We start from the raw sequence: 23,937 nt of genomic DNA, 5'->3' as shown, positions 1-23,937 counted from the left end.
CACCGCTCGTAGCTATATCAGAAGTATCTTTACTGTACCTACGTACCCATGGATTTTACAAGCTACTGGCTTTAGGGTAACATTATTTAGCTCCATGTCCCAAACCGACTGTGGCACAGACATAAGCTCTGCTTATAAGTTTGTGCTGTGTGGACACAGTATAAAAACTTTACATTGAAGTATGTGAACCACTTCGCACGCGCGAACGCTCCATTACACAGCAATAAACACATATTTATTACCGACCTACACAAGTACCTCTAACCAGAAAGAAGATAAACAATAGAAAAAGAAATAAATTCAGTCATTTTGTGACAGATGTCGCCTATAAATCGATATAAAAATAAATGTTTAGCAATACGGATTTTGCATTGGTGGATTGTTTTTGTAATTGGCTGTGCTAATTTCAAGATAATAGTTCATATAGGTAAGAATATATTTTGTGGTTACGCTATTGAGATAAATATTGCTAGGTTATGATTGTCATGCCAACAGTGAGAATGGAAATACCATAAATGACGCAGTTAGTAAACTTTGCATGTAAAATGTTATGAGTGATATGTGTTTGCTTATTAATGTGTGGAATTTAAAATCTTTGTATAGAAAGCCGCCGTGTAAGTAATAAGTATCTTGTACTGCTAGTATAGCTGGCGGTAGTTGTAGAAGTCATGCTTATATGACTATACAAGTGTTAATAAAATAACATCTCTAAGAAGTACAAGTGTATAACCAATTTATGTTTTTGGAAGTCCTTGGGAAAGGCCTAAACTATGGACTTAAATATGTAGCTAGAAATTTATGGACTAACTATGGCAGAGGTTGAGATTACGACGGTCTCGGTTCGTATGACAATAATTAAAACAGTCCTAGACAGACATTTTTTTGGTGTATTTAGTCCCGACTTAGAGTAAGACCACTCCATATCTTCCCATGGATGTCGTGCGTGGCGATTAAAGGGATGGGGGGTCCCTTTCAACTGATAGGCAGCAATAGCATTCTAAGAGTTGACATCAGCTAGGCTATAAATTACAGCCGAATCTATAACAAACGCTCAAGGATAACATATAAACCTTAACTTAGGTACCCCAATAATTTAATTTTTGGTATGTTAGGCGTGCACCTATTTTACGCATGGTACGACTGTTATTACGATGTCTACGACCATATTACTATAATAGATATATCTTTCGTTTCGCTGATACAAGATAATAAAATTAAACGCGTATTAGTAATGCAAATGCATGAGAGTAAACTGGACAGCCGCAGGCTGATTACGATTGCGTTGTCGCAAATACGTGAGCTCCAGGCAGTTTGGGAGTACTAAGTTCTTTATGCAAAATATCTTTGCCCTTGACAGTAGCTGTCAGCACTGTCAAACAAATGACAAATGCAACGAATGAAGTGATGTGTCAGTCCACAAACGTTCAAACAAAACTATTTTTTGTAACAAAGCGATATAAGTTAACAGCTGTGTTTTATACAATTTTACTATCCATAAAATCATTTTATATTTATATGAAATACAGATATACTGTACAATTTACATTGGGACATGCTAGAATCAAACAATTTAATTATTTTACTTGAAAATGAAACAAAGGTGAGACTAATAAGAGTAGGTTGGAAGAAGACTCAAATCTTATGGTACTTCCTTTGTTGTTTACGTGTTAAAATAATATTTTTCTTACTTAATATTACTTTTTATTGCTGCAGGACGCGAATAATGCAAAGTGGAGATGATTTGGTCATATATAACATGGGGTCTAATCATAATCAAGACTTGACAAACCAAACCCAGATACAGCTACATAGGATGAAACCACCAGAACATTATATTGAAGCGCAAGTGCTTGAAAACGATTCTTTACAAGCTATCGCACTACGATTTCATACATCGGTGAGTATTTTGTTTAGTATAACTTGAAATATCCTACTACAAGCCATATCAATAATGTGATATTATTTTTTTATTTATAAAAGTATTAGCTGCGTCTAGGGTTTCGCTCCCGTGATCGTTACGGGTCACCCAGTTGTCATTCAGAAATGTTAGTAGTTTAAAGAAATATTATACAATTTAAGATTTTAAGTGAAAAGTGTCTATTTTTCTAAAAAATGCTTTTGATAGATTTTGACCCTATGTGCCATTCCAGATGTGTTCTATTAATTTCTTACTTTGTAAAAAATAATTTAAAAGTTACATTCAACCTAGTAGATTTTGTTTGAAAGATTAACAAACCTACATGCTTACAAGCTTTTGAATTTATAATACATATGTATATTTGATAGGATAAGGTTGTTGCAGTAGGCTCGTCACACAAGCTATAGTGATTAAATATACACTAACAAGGCATCTCATGTCATAATAAAGCAGAGTTTATTGTGTAAATGTTTTTAGTGTATTTTATAGAAATGGCAGCAATTAAACTGATCTATGAAGATTAAAATATTGTTTCTATAATGTTTTAAATAAATATTCCAGAAGTGCAATATACATGTATTATCTCTATCTACCACTATCAAATATTATCTAGGTAAATATAGACAAATATCAAGATTTTGTAGCATTAACAAATATGTAATTTTAGATTTCAGAACTGAAGAGGGTAAATCACATACATAAGGATAATGAAATATTTGCAAGACGGACAATCAAGGTACCAGTTACACCCTATTCCATTTTAACAGAAACAATGCCAACAAAGGTTCTCAATCCTGTGCCTTCTACTTCTAAAGAGATACCAAACAATTCACTTTTTCAAGATCTATATCCAAACTTACACAACAGAGGGGCCCACAATAATGTACAAGATGATAGTTTAGCTAAAGGAAGTGACGATTGTGAAATTGATTATAACAAAATTGTTTTGAATAGTAAATTAGCACCATCAGTGATTCCATTCACTGACAATGAAATTCTGGAGCCTGTCACAGAGGACACTCAGCTTTTGCCTGGAAACAAAAGTAAAGATACCGTCGAGACGGTGGTTGTGAAGCAGTTGACCTCACAAGGTGCAGATTTTGGACTCAAGTGGTATCATTTATTAAGCTGTATTCTGGTTTTGGGAGTTCTAATACCTCTCGTTTATGTATTTTTTATTTTAGATAAGCCTCATGAGTTGTTGCAACTCCATGCCACCAACAATTCTAATTTAGTGGAAACTTCCTCTGTCAATACTGTAGTTAAAACAAAAAATGTTGTAATCTAAGAATAGAGCTTTAAAGTCAATGTTATCTGAGAAATAGGAAATATTTATGTATATCTAATTAATATAAATTTCGTCATCTTTGTAATGAAGTGTTTTATTCCTAGCAACATACATACCCCTTGAGCTGTATGGCTTACTCTAGAAATTCCCTAGATTCCTTTAATTACCAGGTTATAACTTGTTTCTTCTGTAAAGGTGCAATAAAGAACTATCCCATTCGTTCAATTAGTAAAATTAGCAGATTTCTATACTACTCTACAAATCCCCAGTATTCACCAAGCTACAGATTATGACATACATGAAACATAAGGGTTCAGAAGTTTAGATCCCTAAAAACCTAACATTTCTTACCCCCCACCTTTTATATTTATTGGCAAGGGGATCTCTGTAAACTTTTATTCCAGAAGATCCTGCCGATAACGCGAAGAGGATTTTTTAAATGAACGTCCAATAGAGCTAAGACCCCACAGATAATAAAGATAGTAGAGAGGAAAGACCTCAACAACTGATAACTGTAATCCGACCAAGAATATAACATTCATTAGAAATCACGAACAACACCTATGCTCTTGGAAATATGCAAATCTCTAGAGTACAAAGTGCGTAGCGTTTATATCATTCCACACTCATGTTTAATTTTCTTAATCCATGTTAGAAAATCCAATCATGCGTCGTAAATTGATTGTTCCCCAGTTGATTCTTTTAGGGGTGGGTGTTATAAAAAAACAAATTCGCAAAATAAACTATTTATTCTTCTATAATCTATTCACTTAAAAATATATCGATGTAACAAATTGTGAGTAAATTATTGACACAATCTTTGTTGAATACGTCTTATTTCATTATAAATAAATGCAACATTAAAGTTACCAAATACCCAATCTGAATACAATATTATTACGAGGCACGAGAGTTGTATAAACAGTTCGTATTATTAAGGGCTGATATTACGTTAGATCCATTTGAAACTACCAGCAGAAACATGATATCCTTATTAATATTATTACATAAATAAATCATCTAGCAACTCTGCGACCTCTATGGAATCAAAAAGCCTCTATTACATGATAAACACTGTTTATTAAAATGAGGTGGTAATGTAAAGCTTTATGTGTTATAACGGTAGAACCGCGGCGCGCGCCCGAAATCAGTAGTTCCCGCGACCAAGGTGTGGGTTGCTCTCGTGCACACTGTAGAAAAAATTAAAATATTATGATCTGTCAAATCTGGTGAAAATGTAAAATGAATATAAAAGTTACAAGTTAGTAAAAATGATGCGACAGGAGAGCAGCGTGAGGAAGTCTTGATCTGAAGTGAGTGCGAGCGCTTTGTAGGCAGATTAGTGATTCCTTGTTATAGCAAATCAAAACAACAAAATCACTAGTCTTCCATACAACGCGCCGCGACCGACGCCCGTTAGTTGATGGACCTAGAAATATTGTTATTCACAAAATTCTATTTCAACAAACATATATTTTACTTTTCCTTTCGTCACCGCAACATTTGTAATAAAATATGAATAATTATATTACAAGCTAGAATTATCAAAATGTATAAAATTACAATCTCGTCATAACTTGTGACAAAAGAAAAAGTTCACCCAAATTATTAAATAATAAAACATATTGTTACAACTAAAATTCAAATGCGAAAAGTTAAATTGATATACACTACTATGGAACCTAATAATAACTACAAATAATCCCGAGGAATGAACCCATAATAAAATGATATAAATATTCCATGAACAGTAACGAACTATATAGAGATGAGTAAATGATCCATAATGAGTTTCAAATTCTAAGATAGTAAGACCAAATAATGATAGTAACACTCGATAGGTACAAAACGTCGTGTTTTACCTTGTCGTCGCATGGGGCCAGTGAATGATCAACTAGCATTGAATTAAACCTTAGTTTTGTTTGGGGCCAACTCAGGGAACTCTTCAAACATTCTATCGTCAAAACAATGCAAACAATGCGTGTTAGTAATGGTAGTAACATCGATAGTCCTACAACGAGGTTAATGATCATATCACAATGGCGAAATATTGAATTAAGCTTTTTACTAACTGCCAGATCGTAGAACAATTTTTATTTTAACTATCGTTTAGGCCCACTTTCATGTTTACGAGATCAACAATTTTAATTTAGTGCGGCTCATGCAAGATTAGATGGGTTAGCAGTCTGCAAGTTAAAATACTTCATCCGAACTGGAAACTTTCGAAACTCAATTAGAAATGTCATTTTATTCAACATTAGCGACGCCCGTCGGACTAGATAAGTTTGTTCCTTTAACCCGATCAGACGTACAAGTGGGCCTTAAAATGTTGAACACTAAATTTCATCCCAGGCCAAAAACTGATAGCGCCATAGAGACTTTAAGCAAAATGCATTTTAAGTGTTAACATTTTATTAATAATCCGATTATATTCGGCTTGGACACGGTATTTAGCGTGAAATATACATACAAATACACGTTAACGTCAAAGCAGTTTTATAAACTTATACTTTCCAACGTCAACGCGTGATTGCGGACGATTGTATTTGTTCACATCACGTCGACTGCATTTGGTATGCATGCGTCAATCAATAACATATTTTACAGTTTCTAAACCACGCTGAGACACGAACAATGATTCAAACAGATTTCTATCAGTCATTAAAACAAGTTGATGACATAATGTAGACATATTTATGTGTATTTGTCTCATCTATTACTTGGAGAATAATTCTGGATGAACTGTATCTTCACGTGGCTTGGCTCAAAAAATGATTGAAACAGGTTGTGAATGTTCATAATTTTGACAAAGTGGCATAAAAATTATACTTATACATATTCATATTTGTTAAATTCAGGTACAGCGTATGCTTATAGAGTATGAGTATATGAAGGGTGAATTGATAATGGCGGTATTCCACTGATTACATTTATTTGATCAAATTGCAATATTTTAAAGTATTGATTGTTGTGTAAGACTCGCAATTTGATTAAGGAAAATAAGAAAAAAAAAAAGAAAAACCGCCTTAGGTAAAAAAAATAAGTTTGAACTTAATGGGGAGAAAAAAAAACATTAGAAACTTTTACAGAGAACGAAAGAGATAGAGATGGATAACGTGAAATTGTGTCATACTTGGATGGTATGTACGTCTTACAGGAGACAGAGGGACTTTGTTCAAAATAGAAGGAAAAGAAAACAAGTCTTCAGTGACAAGCGCTAGGACTGGTAATATAAGGCCTCGTTTACAGGGGCGTTTTTTCACCACAACATTTAACGCATTTTGAGCATTGTGAATGTCGAATGTGTCAAAAACTGTGCGTCGCGCAACCTTGGCCAAGAGAGATGATATACCTCTTGTTTGCTTGTCGGCGCAAACTAGCCCCTATCACCTTAGCATATAGAAGCATGCGATGTAGTGTACCTCTGCTGCAGCAGGTACTGCGCCTTCTGAATGCGCGGCGGCGTGCCGGTGATGGTGATGATGCGGTCGCTGGAGCCGGGCAGCGGCGCCGCGATCTCGATGTCGGCGCCCGACTCCAGGCGGATTTTGCGGATGCGGGACCCCGCCTTGCCGATTATGGCGCCCGCCAGCTGAAAGTTACGGCACTGTTGAGACTCATAGTTCGAACGTTTCGCTAAAGGCGAAACAGAATTTATTATTATTTTTCCAAAAATTAGAATATCGTGATTTAGCTCCTAACGTAACTCTCAGTTATTTGAAAGTAGCTACAATAATGTCAATAAAACAGTTCATAATATAAACGCAAAGGATAAACTGTGGTCGATTAGTTAGCACGATGGGACGTCGATTAGTAGACATAACAATAAATAAAAAGCAAGTCCTTACGTCCTTGGGAATGGTGACCTGCGTGGAGGTCTCCTGCCCGCCGCCGCCCCCGAAGCCGCCGCCGCCGAAGCCCCCGCCGCCGCCGAAGCCCCCGCGCGGGGCGCCCCCGCCGAAGTTCCCGCGCGGCGGCGGCGGCCCACCGAAGTCATTACCGCCGAACCCGCTACGACCTGATAGAAAAACATTTATTATTAGGCTTTTATTTACTCATTCTTTTCGAATTAATTGCTAACATGAGTGCCAGATTTTTAATAAAATCTGGTGCTTGAATTAGTTAGAATAAAACATATAGATATTTAACCAACATATATGGTTAAATGGGACATAAATTTAGAAGTTTTATTGATTATGTGATTTACTATATTTCTCCTGACTGATCTCCTGACGTCATTTAAGGATGCCGAAGACTGCTGGACTCCGCCTGACGCTTTATAGCTGAGAAAGGAACTGGAAATGCGTTCAAATGATGATGAGAGCGCTACTAACCTCCAGCAGGTCCGGGCGGCGGGCCCCGGGCCACGGGCCCGCGCGGGCCGGCGGGGCCGCGCGCGCCGGGCCCGGGCGGGCCCCGGCCGCCGCGCGCGCCCCCGCGCCCTCCGCCTCCCCCGAAGCCACCATATTCATCCGCGTAGAAGTCATCATAGTTGTGCGGGTCATAGTTCTGGATGGGGCCTTTTATCGGCACCTAAAATGTTATAATAAAAATCGTTATTTTTTATGTCTCTTAGAACTGGGTAGAATGTAGGAAAATGTATATAAATAACTGCTTTGTTATTTCTGAATATTAGATGTTGCCCCGGGCTTCGCTCCCGTGAGAATTTCGAGATAAAATATAGCCTATGGCAATCTTAGATAATGTAACTTTCTAATGGTGAAAGAATTTTTGAAATCGGTTCGGTAGTTTTGGACCCGCCTCAAACACACAAACTCACAAACGCTTATTTATAATAATAGTATAGATAACAGTGTGCTGTCCATGAATTGCAATGAACTACCGACTTTAAACGAAAATTGAAGTAAACTCTTACTTAAATTTTAAAAAATTACATAATTATATGCGAGAAGCACATTATGCCATCACAAAAAAAGTTTGCCTACAGCTTACTTATGTCAATAATCTGAATAATACCTATGCTTCATTAATAATGAAAACAATACTTCAGCTCAATTCGAAATGAAGCTATAATTTCCAGCTGTCAAATGAGGTCGTTCATATCCCGTATCCCTGGGTCGACAGCATAAAAGGACACGAGGAAATCGGCAAGTCATTTCATAACATTAAGATCAAATCCCCACCTGTCCGATAAGGCAATAACTCACTCTCTGCCAGAGGCCACAAAACCAGGGTTGCCACAAAACCAACTGTACCTAATCGCTCCGAAGTCGAAAGCGCAAGTTTAGAAAATATGAAGATCGTAACCTATATCACACTATATCAGTTTCTCACCAGTTTTGTAACACGACATGAGTAAACAAAACATAGAGTAAAAAGTTATAGCTGCAAGATCACATACCTGCCTGATGAGGTCGAGCACCTCCCTTATGCCAGCAGCCACGGCGTCAGGGTTGCCAACCAACTGCACCACTCGCTCCGAACTCTGAGGAGCGGGGTTGGAGAAAATTTTGAGCTTCGCGCCGGTTTTCTGTAATAATAATAAATGTCTGGTTATTTTATTATACACATATCAAAATTATAAATGCATGTCTGTTTGTCACGCTTTCACGGTTAAACTCTTGGGTCGATTTTGTTGAATTTTGGAATATAATATAGATAGTTAATGATCCGAGGTCAAACATAGGCTATCGAGGGCGGAGCTCGGAGCGACAGATAATTAACTAATATAGGGCAATTAATTACATATAAAAAAATCACCCAAATGTGATGAGGGTATAATGGAGGCAACAATGATAATTTAAAGTAGGTTTAATTAATTACCAGATGAATGAAATGAAAAGTTCTTACAAGTGCACAAAATTAGTTGAAGTCAAATTTCCGTATTTATAATATTTGTATTATAAAATAATTAAAGGGACTGAAGAAAAAAAATAACTCAAGGTTTTCAGAAAATCTCTGATTGAACACCTATGATGGATCAATCTAAAGTCCATTTCCTTTGAATTAATTGTTTTAAAAAATAATACTGAAGCATTTCATATATTTTTACTACTTGAATATTTATTTGGCAAATAACTTGAAGACATTATTACTCACTTAATTGAATAACTTGTCACTCTCATCTCTCTCAAAGAGTATGTAGGTCAAAACCTACGTACTCTTTATTTATGTAAAGTTTGAGATTTACTGGTTTTTATTGTTAATAAAATCTTTGATAAGAATATTTATTATATAGGTACAAGGTTTTATTCTTACCGAAGGTGATATATTGATAAAGCGAAATAACAAATCACAATAAAATCGATTAATTTGAAAATAATCCCAAACAAATATTTTAGGTAATTACATATTTTTTAAAATGTGTAAATGTCTTTACGATATTTGAATAAATGTAATAATACTAATGCTTTATGGAAGGATGATATTCAAACTACAAGAATGATTTACCACTGTTAGATAACTTCATGGCGGTTCTTTCCTACGATGACACGTTAACACACCAACGAGCAATGTGTAAATCCTTGCTCTAGGGCGTTCATACTGTGACGTTTGACAGCGACCAGCGCGCATGCGCCGCAGGATCGACCGGGGCACGTCACACGTGTCTTCACGCACAAACAACTGGCCGTGAGGACACGGACTCAACAACATATCGCCTCACATCACCACACAACTCACGAGAAAATATTGCACTAAATTAAATTATTTTTAGAAGCACGTCGCGATCGAAATCCGCTAGGGGAGCGTTCATCCCCTGGGTGGTTGAACAGCGAGTGAGGCCGACCGCGCGCTGCATCACCTGCCTGGCTGAGGCGCCCCGCCCCGCGCACCCCACACCCGCGCCCGCCCTGCACTTGTACGGCCGCGACACGCCTACACCACAGCCTGGGAACTGCCGCTACCATCTGCCGCACACTACAAACCCTATGCGAACTACAAACAGGATCCATTCCACTGCATTACATTACCCTGACTTGCCGGTCACCCTCGTCTTTGTACATGTGACAGTCGAATCGGAAACTAAAATTTAAGTCTGTTACCTTTCAGGAAAGTAAGTTTAGTTAGAAATAATAGGGGTTTATTTGAGGTATAGAGCAACAATTTTCTATCTGGCAGATCAATAAAATGAATACGCCAATACGGAGTAAACAATGGCTTTGTCTAGCCACAACAAGCCCTCAGGAATACTAGTGCCAAAGCCGGTTTTCCATCAGGTGCCGGCGGGCATTTCCACCTTGCGGACAGAGCGACCGCGAAGCCCTACGCCCTCGGAAACGGAAGCTCGCGTGCACGGTAATTGTCGGTGTCACCGGCGCCCGCGCTAATTACCACCATGTTCACACAGGACATATGTGCCGTGTTCAAATTACACTTATTTGTCTATCGGTACAAGCCGCGTAATGACATAGCCGCAATGTGCGTCATTCCAGCTATGTTGTACAATACAATTGATTTTTATCGTGCTTGCGGTAGTGTTCAAGTCTTGCGGATCGATGGACTAAATAAAGATATTGTCCGCAACGATGAATTGGTTCCACCTGATACGAAGTCTTCTGATATTTCAAATCTATAACCGTGGTTTTGCAATGCAAAATAATGCACTGAATAAATCTACTTAGATTATTAGATGCGTTTCTAGAAATATCCTCAATGAATTTTTGCAGTTTCCTTAGACCAGTAATTTAAGCAGATTAATTCAGGTCCGTCACCGCGCATGCATTGCCCTAACGTCGCATGCAGTAACAACTCGAACGATGCAGTTTACAGGCGTTAATAGCCCACAACACTTTTATTGCCAAGACTCCAACTGCGTTGAAAACACTTATATAAAATCTAAAGGAGAAATTTTATATGGATCGTAGCAAGTGGAAATCTCTGCCATCCCAATGGAAACTAGACGAGATAGTCGTGTATATCGTGACCACAGCGTACATAAATCGTGTGCTTTCATGAACGATTACATTATTTCACAATATATGATAACATTTACGTTTTACGTAGAGATACATATATATATAAAATTTGAATCTATGTATGAGTGAGCACATGATCCCTTCCTTTTTTTTGCGTGAGGTTTGGAGGATGTGGAAACACAAAAAGGCCGCGTCACGTGTTCGAGCGCGCTAACCCGAGCGGCGCCGCGCTTCCGACGGATGGAGTCCTACACACGTCACGTTATAACCCTTGAGCACAACGCCGTAAGATTATCATTGTTTCTCACAATCACAACCCACATAAACCTAATTCACCTTTCACATATGTAAGTAAGTAGTAGTAAATGAACCAAGGGAAAACTTCGGATTTCATGCATATTGCTGGGTTCTGCTAACGTTAGTAAAAACTGTACCCCAATTGTTTTCAATGGCGATTACAAAACAGGTCTAGTATTGAAATATAACCATGATTATGACGTAACGTTAGCAGATTTGATACCAGGATCGGACGCCAATTTTTCCATACCTTACTATGGAATAAGGCATTAAAAGTTACAAGAGAGTTGAATAAGAGGGTTGTATTTTCCGAGATAAAATATCATATATCCATTTGTCAATCGTCACCCCGTTGAGAATAACACAAATATATTTCTAACCTACGTTTTACCGAAGTTCTAAAAGTTTTTGGACGGATTCATGCTTTAACCTAGTTCATCGTTCATAACTTCCCCAACCTGCGAGTTTCATTTTATTTTTACTAACTTACGTTACGACACAACTTTGGCGCTCCAGACCTAAGCCCCGCAAAGCGGTTACCTGAAAATATATCTTGTGAAGTTATTTTCTTTTCACTGAAATATTTTAGAGTAAGTCTGAGCGAAACCTGTGGTTAACCCGCTAAGAAGCTAAAGATATAGCTGAAGTTAGTATATACGAAGTTACTTATGAAGACGTGATTTTAATTTTGATATAACTTTTAATACCAAAAACATTACAAAATAGAACATTTTATGCTTCTTTATGCACAAACTTTGAACAAGATTCAATGAAGGGACCTTATACCATTTACCTGAGCAGCAGGTGAGTGAAGACGGGCGATTACAGAGCCATATGTTCCGAATTTCTATTTATGTAAGGAGTCTGGCGCGGCATTGTGCAAGTAGGTAGACGTGGCCCGGCCCAGGTGCGCGCGCGGTTTTTGTGCGGCCTTCCGGCGGCTGCGCGCGCACCTGCCGCCGCCCGCGCGCGCAGCTGTCGGCGCACGCGCACGATGTGCTTAGTTCTATGCAAGCTATACACTATCGGCAAACATTTGGCGAACTTTCGACGAGTTCGAGGTACATAGCTGGTTTTTCTTTGAGGTGAATAAAAGCTTTCATACAATCTACGTTAAGATACAAAATGTTCGTTCTTGTCGGCATCTGTCTAAGTTCGCCGATTGTATATAGCCTGCCTTTTTTATATCGTTCAATGTGGTGGAAAAGGTGAAAAATATAGCTTTAGTAAATCTTATTAAAATTTTAAATATATTTGATGGATTTTCCGTTTCTTATTTTAATTTATGTGGCTTCGATAGGTACAGCATATAAATTTTCCCTCCACTTTTCCTGGCCTGCTGTTTATAACTCCTATTGCCATATAATAGCAAACAAACGAATTTAAGGTCTCAATAACGTTAAAATATTTATGTAATATAAAACTTGCTTCCGATAAAAAACCCAGATATTTTTGCACAAAGGACTAAATAATTATTATGTTTACAACGAAAACGGCCGTTTTTGATGTTGAAATGTAACGTTAAAATTAATTATGTAATTGAATACTACCTTCTCCGTCCCATGCGTATTAAATAATGAAACCGGGAATCGCAGAGTTTAGAACGTTTACATAGAACGGGGCGAGGTTCAGTCAACACTGGTATAATATTTAGTTCGCCGGTGCTTTTAAGTTACCCTTTATTTTCTATATTTTTTATTTTCCTTACATATTATAAAAAAAGAACAACTATCGCATTGTCTGTCTGTATGCGATAAACTCAAAAACCACCGAACGGATTTTCGTACGGTTTTCATCAATAAATGAAAACCGTACCGTGATTCCTGAGGAAGGTTTCAGTGTATAAAGTATTATGGTTTTACCCGAGCAAGGCCGAGGCGGGCCGCTAGTGTGCAATAAATTAAAGTGGTTAATAAATTAAAATAGGCAGAATCATTTAACATACTAAATCAATGATTATAGCAGTACGAAGTGTTCGCAAAAATATGCGTGAATGGAAACTTCTTTCACATACGATACTTCTTTGAATGATTTTTTCAAATGACAATGCTAAAAGAATTCGACGCGCTATTGTGAAGGTACCTGGTAACGGCCATTGACTCGATATTACCTATTCCTTTTATTCGTCAGCGAACAAAGGATTCGCGAACAGCTGATCGATGGTAAGGGGAATGATAAAAAATTGAGGCATCTTCAGGTAGATGCGATTAAAGGCGGTTCGTCGCGGATCTATTTGGAGACGGGGTACGGAGATGCAAAAAATCTTGAGCGCGAAAGTGATTTTGGTCATCGATTAATTTTTTAAAATTATCAATAGGGAAATTAATATCATTTTTCTACTATATTTTAATGTTTAGAATTGTATTCACACATTTTTTATTAAATACTTGCATAAATAGTATATGCATGTACACATTAATCGCTGCATTTTGGACCATAATGCAGAAGTATATAGTATCTATCGAGTATCTTTTAATAGATTTCAATTTATCTACCAAGAATAATTCAAAGTGATAGCCATGCGATATTGTCTGCAGTCCCCATTCAAACTTGGAAATACCTTCCAAATTCAACGTCGGGACGGTTTATTGAAACCCCTTTGCAAACAGCGAGCTGCCGACTCTAGTTATGGAAGGCAACACCGACAGATTACCAAGTTGCAGACGTTTTAAAACTTGCTCTGCTCGGGGGGTAATTGATCTGCAGGATGCGGGATGCCAGTGGCGTAGCTAGATAACTATAGGCCCTGGCGCAAATTCAGTCTGGGATTCAAAGACCGTGCGAAGTAGATAATAAAAAGTAGGAAAGCAGTTGTTCAGATAATAGATAAGAAATCAAGTAACCTAAAAAATAATGTTATTAAAAAAATAGGTCTGGTGCAAACAATATCTGGGGCCTAACAAATCTGATTTGATTAGTATACGAAATGATGACAGAACTACGAAAAAAGGCCCCTGTAAGAACCAGGACCCCCTGAGTTTTTCGGCTCGATGCACAGCACTACCTAGACTCTTGGTAGCTACACCACTGCGGGATGCACTCTCTAGTTGTGCCGCTAACTTGTTTGCAGTTCTATAAGGGAGCTCTACGTTGAGGTATTACACCATTAGTTTGCATACACAAGTACATTAGGGTAGGAGATAAATAATAGTTAATTAACTTTGTCCTTGCTACAAATCATACTTTTGTTTATTATACTTTGTTTTTCTTCGAACAAAGGAAGATTATTGTTGAAAACTAAGCTGATCGAATAGTAAAGTAAATAAAATCAAAATGGTACTGCACTTGAACTAAAAACTGGACGTATAGCTAAGCTGCAAGTATAAAAGTGCATACAATACATAGGTTTAGGTGGAAACTTTATAAAAATAGGTGAATCGTCCGATAAGAAGGCAGCGAGTTGGTGACGGTCTGGGGCAGATGTGTCCACATCTGCCGCACCACGTGGCCGAATACCTTCGCGATAAAAAATCCTTTTCGAGTAACTGTAAGCGCCGCAGATGACTAGCGTTGAAAACTTACCCATCTGCTCGCCCACCTTTATATATAACTGCATTCTTGCATCTTCGGAAATACCTATAGGCCTTAATAGCCGCGGCCAGATTTCGCTATCGTGGAGAAATATCCTATGAGCTATCACAGGTTTTGTATAATGCTTGTACTGAATTTAGTCGAATCTGACCGGTAGTTTTTTTCATGAAAGAGTAACATACATCTCTCTAAACATACAATCATTTTTACAAGTTTCACTATCGATATGTTTTACATGCCTGCTAACTAGCTCCATTTTACCGCACTTCTTGGGCTTTGAAGTGTCTTTGCCAAAGAGAGATTGGTAATGTACTTACGTCTCGAAGTTCCTTGATCTTTGAGCCGCCTTTGCCGATGACGCAGCCCGCTCGGCTCTGGTGGATCAGCAGACGAATGTCGAGGTCCTCCATGTTGCCTTTGAGTCCTCCTCCCTAAGAAATTATATGCATACTGTGAATTGTGCTTATTGTTAAGTGGAATATAGTAAAATAACATGTTTTACTTTATGTATACTTACATCAGCCAAATTCGGAAGGATCTCCTTGACAATATCCAGAACGGTATCGACATCCGGAGCCAATATCGACAGAACACTGAAAAACAAATGATGCATTAGCACACAAGCCGCAACTATACATGTGGATGAAATTCACAACACAATATGATAAAATCACGATATTCAAAATCAACGGTCAGGGAGGTCTGTTTGCCGGACTGTACTTAAAGCATGATAAGATGAATAGCGATGTCGGTAGAACTCTTAGATAGATCAGAGGGAAGAGTCCAGTGCGGACAGAATTCGAGGCGAGAGGATACAGTCCTGAGGGAATAGTTCTTAGCGACTAATGAGTGAGGCGACGACGCAGAGGTCAGAATGAAAGTACGTCCGGTGCGAGGTGCAGCGTACTGCGGAGTGTTGCATGTTCCACGGGGTGAAGCGCCTAAGTCAAACACGATCCGACTCCTGACTGTTGACAGAGTATAAAAGAGACTTCGGGCTTTAATTGAGAGTAGATGTTGGCGATATAGTTTACCGTTCGGGGCCGGGGCAATCTGGGACTGTTATAGAGGCTTTGTACTGCATGGCGGGGCGGCGGGCGGGGCGGCGGCGTCCGGCGGGGCGGGACCGGCAACCAAGACACGCTGTAGCGCCGCGCCACGCGTCTCCACTCGCCGAGGGGCAAGTCCCGCTCACAACACTCGGGTTACATACAAATAGCTTTGGCTCTGGTATGTTCGAGAAATTTACAAAAACTGACATATAAACGGAAGTTTATGTCATTGAAAATCGGACTCGAATATCATTTTCTGGATACAACTAGACCAATCAAGTGTTGCGAGCGGTCGTAAGTGTGTGGCGTGTGTGAAGGCGCGCAGCGCGTCGCGCTACTAGCTCAAATCATCTCGGGGGCGCAAAAGACCTGTAACTGGCTGCCGGGGGGTTATTCTGTCTACAGGCTACGGACTCGCCGCTGGCGGCTGGCCCAGAATGACCATCAACTATATCTTCTTTTTTATTTCGACACTTGCCAGTATCATTACATTTTCTACGAGACGTGCGATGTTAGCAAACATCGGCATAGGACGCAGAATATTAGGGTCTGGTCGATTTTATACGTTTAATTTTCCTTTGTGTCTAAAAGGGTTGCAGTACAAAGTATACGGTTGGTACCTGGAGTAAAACATGTTAAGAGTATATTTCAATGTATTTATAAACTAAACTTACTGTGATAAAAATAAGTCACAAATTACTCTGTAAGAAACGCTAAGTGTGATCAACCTTAACACATAGATGTAGATACTACCTGTAGGTTGAATATTCAATATCATAAATGTATTTCTATGCTGGTAAATAAACTATATTTTGAAATGAGTAGGTATACGCCCGTGTATTGGTTACGACCGTAAATCATATGATCAATACTGACCTGATTCCTGAGCTTTGATATATTGGTGCCGCCCTTTCCGATGATGGAGCCAGCCACCTGACGAAAACGTTCTTATGAATATCAAATAAAGAATATACATCATAACATGTGTAGAACTCTTTTAGGTACATTTTCTAAAACTGCCTTTTATGTTCAAGAAAATAATTATCTAGCAATATATTCTAGACAATGGAAGACAGTGTAGAGCAGCCCTCATAATATACATTTATTTCACATACTTACATTTTATAACCAGCCGGATTTTAGGACAAGCGTTTGATGGACCCTAAAAATCTCGTTTACTGTTGTATTGAGATAAAATATTTAAGAGAGGATCAATGCCTATATTACATATTCTCTTCTACCTTTGCTTTTACAGTGTTGGTTTTTTACCTTTGCTTTTACAGTTACAGTGTTGGATGAAAAATAAGAAAACAAATATACATACACATTGATTACTAGCATTACACGAAAAAAGAGAAATAGGTTTAAAAACGTAGCAATATTAATAAACATACAAAATATTGAATAAGGGTGCCTGAGCTTCCAGATTTTGCAAAAAAAATATAATCAGACTATTGTGATAAGCCTTTTTGGAAAATAAAAATAAAGATAATAAAGATAAGGATATGATCCTCACCTTGCTGGGTATGAGAAAGGTGACCTCGTCATCAGTGTGCCTTTGCCTTTTGTGCGAGGGCCCGTCGTCACCGTACGCGTCCCGCTTCATCGTTGATCCTGCATCAAACTTTGAATGAAATCATGCAATCCTAACCTTTCATTTATGTGTAAGCTTTATATTTATGAAAGGAGAGGGAGATATTTCGCCTAGAAATGGGACACCAGCGGCTAGATAAAACTACTGCCATCGCAAAACAAAGAATAAAATCTGTCAAGTCATCAAATCTGAGTACTGTGTAAAAAATAAATCAGATATCTTTCCGCATAAAAAGAGGCCGACGCAAGATATTCCATATTCCCACGGAATATTTCATTTAATGAGCATCTGTCAAGAGCAAGGAAACATCAAAGACATTAATCACAAGAGTCTGCTTCCCCGTGGTAAACGAGCTGCGAATGCGAAGTGCGGGCATCAGGTTCGGGTGTCGGGTCGGGGTGGAGTTTCCCGGTAATCACAAAGCCACTACTACACTTACTACATGCCTTTTGATTGTGCCTTTGGATATTATATTTTAATGACATCTGTATTGATTCTTGCGTGGAGGTTGAGTCGACACCGGCTCATATTTGTGCATATTATATGCGTACTACTGGCAAATTGCACTTATCTATGAAACTACCAGTCTGATTTTGGTGTCTTCTTTGTGTGTATTCAGATTTACTAGTAAGATTATAAGCTCTACGGAATATTCTCCAGAACCTAGATTTTTTTTGAGCTGTCGTATAATACCAGTTATTGAACGGTTAATATCAGACTCTGCACGATAATTATAAAATGGCAGTGCCTTGGCGATGAGAACAGGATGCAAGCAAGCAGGCGCCAGGAGCCCGGACTCCTATCGATCGGCCCGCAAATTGATTACAAACGAACATACAATGATACACAATTAACATAAAAGCAATTAGGTTAAACCCTCCTAAATTTGTAATTAATTACCGCGCAACATCCTCGAGAGGTAACTTTGGGTCGGCTCGAGACGTTCCGCTCCCATGATAGATAGATGGCTTGAGAAGGATTTTAGCGACATCATGGCCTTGAATACTAAGTTCTTTCTTTTGAGAAATTTTTGTAATTTTATTATGAACGGCTTCGCACGTGTGCTATATTTTGTATGATACGTATAAACCATCATCAATAAGTATCATCATCAATATACATATAATACAATTTAAGAAAGGCCAAATTTGTACATTGGATATATTTTTTTAATTCTTCATGGAATATAGGTACTTAGTTACTGATATAGATGACGAAAATATAGTTTTGGAAATTTTTGTCTGTCTATCTGTATGAACGCGCATCACTCGAAATCTACTGGACCGATGTGCTTGAAATTTGGTATGTAGGTACCTTATTAACATCTTAGATACATTTCATCCCGATAATAGAAAAACTAATTATGAATCAAAAAATCCTCGGAATCTCGGGTTAACACCTTATAGAATATAATTTTTAGACATTTCATCCCGGAAAATGAGGACGGTCCTGTAGGAAAATTAAAATAACAATCCACGGAGCCGATTTACTTTAAAATTTTGTAGAAAGGTGTAAACAGAATATAAACAATTTTTTTCATCGATGAATGTCTGATATAGATATAATTGGAAGGTATCAATTTCCAATTTAATTTTGTTATATTTTAGTTTCGAACATAAAGATGATTGATGGCGCCACCAAGACTTTTAAAATGCGCTATGATTTCGCTCAGACAAAATGACATATATTGTACTTCCGAAATAAATCACTAGATGGCGCCACTAAAACTTTTAAATCTCTAAATCACGCTATGGTGTCTCTCTCACAAATCCATACTAATATTATACGAGTAAAGAGGTAACCGTTTGTGAGTTTGTATGCTTGAGGCGGGTAATCTCCAAAGCTACCAAAACCGATTTCAAAAATTATTTCACCATTAGAAAGCTACATTATCCGATATTGCTATAGGCATTTTTGTTTTGAAATAAATAGTATTCAGCCAGATCAATCAACATTTATAAAGAAATCCGAAAATGAAGCAATAAACGCTAACGAAAATCTTTACGTTCGTGCGCTGGCCCTACCATTGATTATACATGCACACAATGTACTACAAAAATATAGGTTTTTAGTAGATCCATAATAAAGTCCGCGACACAATACTATCTATTATAATTATATCTATTAGGCATTTTATATATAAAAAGATATTGTAAATTAAAAGGTGCATTTTTACAATTATTATTACACAAGCATATTAATCCTTATGATTAAAAGTATTGAGTAAGTATTAAGATTATTTCATGATCAAGAGAATTTCACGAAGATAAATGTTGTCCTTCACAGCATATACATTGTATTAATAGATTCTGAAATATCGTGAAATTAAAAAATACGCACACCGAATTATTTTATGTAGGTAGATAGACAAAGTCGTAAGATTTTTACTTGATACTACTTATGTGCACAAGGTAATTTTATTTATTTTCGTTGTATTCATACAAAAATTGTTATCAGTTGTTCGAACGAAGAAAGTATACAGAGGTCTACTTTCTTTCTTTATTAAAACTAAATTGACAATACAAAATATATATATTGTCCATAAAAACAATATTAGTACAAAGTAACCAATGGTGAGCCTATTGCTAAGTAATCTCTTCCAGCCAGCCTTTGGGAAGTGAGAGAGGATAACAGAGTTTTATATTGATATATTGAGCACAGTATGTATCAATATATCAATATAAAACTCTTCCGTTACTGAGTGACTGACTGACTGACAGACAACGTACACCCGAAACTGCTGGGCGGGAAGCTGATATTTGGCATGTAGGTGAGCACTAAGAGAGGATTTTTTGAAATTCTACTCCGAAGGGGGTGAAAGGGGTGAAAAACTGTAAATATGAAAGTTCTACACCGTTGAAGTTAGTGACTTGAAAATTTGTATTTTGGTTGTTCACAAGAAAGTAATGAATACGTGTTTCAGATTTTTCTCAAAATTAACCCTCAACCCCTTTATAAGGCGCGTGAAAGATTGTATGGGACTTAATACAATTTTCAAGATAAAAAGCTGACAATTGGTAAATACAAAAAATGTTTAATTTACGTTTGTGGTTAATAAAAATCGGGACGTAAAACGTCATGGAAAATGAGACGGCACGCGTTGCAGAAAGCGGGAGTGGGAGTCGGGGCGGGAAATGGGAAGGAGACACGTAGTGGTATAAGGACGGGACACTTTGCAAAAAACATGATGGCACAATATGTAGGAAACGGTACGGGATATCTACTTTACATTACATAGCAGGAAGCGGGATTGGACAAGTTTTCGGGACGAGACAGGCAGCGGGAAATAGAAAATTGAACTAAAGTTGATAAAAAATGCGAATTTGAATCATATATGTTTACCAGTCTTACAGAACACGCGATAAATTATACTTAAGTACTGTATTTAATTTTGTTGTATTATATCGTATCTAACCGGTCAAACCAAATTATGCTACTGCTTTCAAACTTTCTGACTATTTACATATAATCTAAATTCATATAAATCTACTGTCATATTCATATGTTTTCTTGTTGAACAATATTGTTTATCATGCTGTGTGTACCCACTATTGGTCTTACAACCAGCCGTTGTATACTGTATCTGGAGTTTTACTTTAAGAATGTTTAAGTTGTAATACTGTTGTGTGCACCAATAAAATAAATAAATATATAAATAAAAAAATACTGAGATTTTGCTATGAAATTCACGCGGGCGAAGAAGTGATTGTGGTAAAATCCTATCAGAAGCTGGAAATCAACACCAAAGTCATTACAGGCATTCATCTTGTAATTCTGAGAACAGGGATAAGGTTGAAAAATACAGAGTTTTTTCCTAAAATTACTATCAGTGTTTAAAAAAATCGCATGCCAGTAGATTTTTTACTTCACATGCTATTGTCCCTACACGATAGCAGAGTTCAGCATATGCTAATACCGCGCCGGCAGGTGAAAGAGGTCAGTGACACCCACGCAGGTGCTGGCAGCCCTTGAGCGTCGCAAATTCGCGCTACATACAACCTCTATCAGAATCTAACTTTCTTAATTTCCTGTGCCCTTTAAATTAGTTGCTTCTTTATTCGGTTGGTTAGTCATTATTACTGCATTACCGATTTGGGGTGCAGGTAGTCAGGGTATGGGCGTGTCAAATATTTGGCAGGGATAGCGCGAAAGAGAGAGACAATTTAACATTACTGCAACAATTAGAGCAGTACTTAGCCATTGAAGTAAAATGGAATAATGAACGTATTGAAATTTTTAAGCAAAGAGAACTAACATCGTTTTAACATTTACTATAGATTAGTTATGTCGGAAATAAATAATTATTTATTTAATTACAAATAAGCATTTATTTTCAAATTTAATAATAAAATATCTTTAAAATGACGGATACCTATATAATTTACGTATTCAAAATAAATTAATTTAAATAATTTTAATTTAATATAGGTAGCTCAAACTCAGAAATACGAGCATCCTTAGAACCAAAAATGAACGATATCGGCGTCGAAATCGTTTCATCAACGACTCATGCGAACTATTTTACCCAAGTCAACAGTCATAATGTGAAATGCCTGTGTGTAATAAACATATCAGGATGATTGATTTTCGTCGCGAAATCGTATGCGAATGAGGTTAAGGGCGAAGTCGATTGAACGTGCTTGAATAGAACAGGCATGACTGGGTCGGGCCCGAACCGGCAGGTGTTCGCGGTACAAAGAAGACCAGCTCAACAAAAAGTATGTAAAAAACGGCCAAGCAACGCTCGAAATGTCGCTAACTGTACCAGCTGTCGAGTCGAACCGCTCTTTGAAGAAACTATAGTAGTCCTTCCATATTATAAAGTAAAACGATTCGATTGAATTGCGAATTGCGATTGAGAATTGACAGTGTTTCAATTCAAACATGCAGAATATTTTTTCAAAGTGATTTTACTAATTAATTTAAAATTGACCCCATAAGTTATTATAAACTTATGAAATGGGATTAAAAGCAAAAGAAACGCGATCGACAAAAGAAAAGGCAAACAATAAACCGGGGTTCTTTACAGAATTTAACAAAGGCCTTTAATCTTAGAAAGAACGCAAACAATCAGTTTGGTTAAAAATGCGATTGAAATACTCACCTAATATTTATCCAGGGCGTTTGGACCAGGGCGGTTTAGGCCTAGAACAAAATAGGGACAGATTAGTTAAACTGTAAAACAAATATAATTAAAGCTTCAGGTGAATGAAGAATAGTGAAGATAAGAACGTACATCATAACATATCATAGTGAGCGCGTGCAGTGGGTACTAGAGTAAGGGCTGTGTGCGTCTTTTCAAGAGGAGGATCGCGAGTGGACTGTTAACGTTGGGGCTCCGGTCGGGCGTTAGTACAGCACCCCCGAGACTCCGGGGCGCCGTCGGTGCACATGCGCGCCACCCGCCGCCCCGTCGATAACACCCTGCCTCTCACTGTGCCCCGGAAACGACGACTTAACGAGTCACAACACCGCAAGACGCCATCCTCCCGCCAGAAGACAACCTAGATATTACCATACTGAGCATCCTTTATAAAACTCTGTCTACTTCTTGACCTACTCTGCGCCGACTTGGCGCTAACTAATGTCGCAGTGGAATTCTTTGAAATAGTATTAACCATTTCGTATAAATACAGCGGCCTTTTATTGGAAGCAACTAGTGAAATAATCTTACTTGATGTAATAAAAACTAATTATCTGAATATTGGAGTTTTCTTCTCCATCCGGCCTTAACCTATTTCTACCTCCCGTCGGCTCTCCTGACATGACATCTCCAGAGAGATCTCTGCTGTTTGTTCATTTTCCTTCTCCTTGTCATGTCATTTATCAAGACAGATATCCATTTCAGTTGGGGTCTTCCAGTGCGACTAGGTGCTGGATCGATGTTAGTCATATTTCTTGTTTTTTTTGTCTGGGTCTCTCCGCAACATATCCATACTAGGCCAGCGGAGTATCGCTTCTTACTTTTTTTTATATTACTACTTAAGATTTTTGTCTTAACTCTCAGTGCTATTTTATTTTTCATAAATTATCTTTTAAAGTGTTTACTAACCGGAAAGTTTTCACACAAACAAAATTTATTTTTATACAAAAATTTCGATTTCTTTTAGGGGAATATAGGGTCGCATTTTGACTTAACCCAAGCCCTTTCATAATTCAATCGTCATTAGCAATGTTTGGTTTTACCGGCTAATGCGAACTCAGCATACGACCACTGTCAGCTTTGGCAAACATGATAGGCATCGTAGTTAATACTGGAATTACCGTATATTCCATACGCGTCACGTAAGCCATTTGCATGGATTTTTATATTAAATTCGATTTATAAGAAATATCGTTATCAGCTAAGAAAAAATCAATCGAAGCAAATCTCCATTCAA

The 23,937-nt window shown here is 37.7% G+C and overlaps 2 protein-coding genes across 11 annotated transcripts in view; one reads left to right on the top strand and one right to left on the bottom strand.

Moving 5' to 3' along the window:
• Positions 1-304: 304 nt before the first annotated feature.
• Positions 305-3,291, top strand: LOC128677830 (uncharacterized protein). 2 transcript variants are annotated; one of them, XM_053758955.1, is made up of 3 exons: positions 305-427; positions 1,714-1,897; positions 2,586-3,291. In XM_053758955.1, exons 2-3 carry the CDS (start codon positions 1,724-1,726, stop codon positions 3,204-3,206), a joined length of 795 nt encoding a protein of 264 aa, XP_053614930.1. In that variant the 5' UTR covers positions 305-427; positions 1,714-1,723; the 3' UTR covers positions 3,207-3,291. The 2 variants fall into 2 exon arrangements, with proteins under 2 accessions (XP_053614930.1, XP_053614929.1); XM_053758954.2 differs by lacking the exon at positions 305-427 and adding an exon at positions 1,418-1,600.
• A 645-nt stretch (positions 3,292-3,936) lies between these two features.
• HnRNP-K (Heterogeneous nuclear ribonucleoprotein K) overlaps positions 3,937-23,937 on the bottom strand; it is a 28,365-nt gene continuing 8,364 nt past the window's right edge. The window contains exons 1-13 of one of the 9 annotated variants that reach the window (XM_053758841.2): positions 22,794-22,938; positions 22,662-22,702; positions 17,480-17,587; positions 16,840-16,896; positions 15,946-15,989; positions 15,429-15,504; positions 15,229-15,342; positions 8,569-8,697; positions 7,541-7,739; positions 7,055-7,224; positions 6,629-6,798; positions 5,069-5,160; positions 3,937-4,396 (exon numbers count right to left, since the gene is read on the bottom strand). In XM_053758841.2, coding sequence (XP_053614816.1) covers positions 5,112-5,160; positions 6,629-6,798; positions 7,055-7,224; positions 7,541-7,739; positions 8,569-8,697; positions 15,229-15,342; positions 15,429-15,504; positions 15,946-15,989; positions 16,840-16,896; positions 17,480-17,569 — 1,098 coding nt within the window. In that variant the 5' untranslated portion in view covers positions 17,570-17,587; positions 22,662-22,702; positions 22,794-22,938 and the 3' untranslated portion in view covers positions 3,937-4,396; positions 5,069-5,111. Of the gene's footprint in view, positions 4,397-5,068; positions 5,161-6,628; positions 6,799-7,054; positions 7,225-7,540; positions 7,740-8,568; positions 8,698-15,228; positions 15,343-15,428; positions 15,505-15,945; positions 15,990-16,839; positions 16,897-17,479; positions 17,588-22,661; positions 22,703-22,793; positions 22,939-23,937 lie in introns of those variants that run through there. The other 8 variants (XM_053758838.2, XM_053758839.2, XM_053758837.2 and 5 more) reach the window with 8 other exon arrangements.

Source organism: Plodia interpunctella, chromosome 18 (genome assembly GCF_027563975.2).
Source record: "Plodia interpunctella isolate USDA-ARS_2022_Savannah chromosome 18, ilPloInte3.2, whole genome shotgun sequence".
NCBI lineage: Eukaryota > Metazoa > Arthropoda > Insecta > Lepidoptera > Pyralidae > Plodia > Plodia interpunctella.
The sequence above is the reverse complement of the archived record's forward strand: the minus strand, read 5'-3'. Positions and strand labels throughout refer to the sequence as shown.

Bases quoted from the DNA above. Each gene is read 5' to 3' on its own strand.
- LOC128677830 (XM_053758954.2), top strand. The intron at 1,898-2,585 runs GTGAGTATTTTG...ATGTAATTTTAG, and splicing joins CACTACGATTTCATACATCG to ATTTCAGAACTGAAGAGGGT.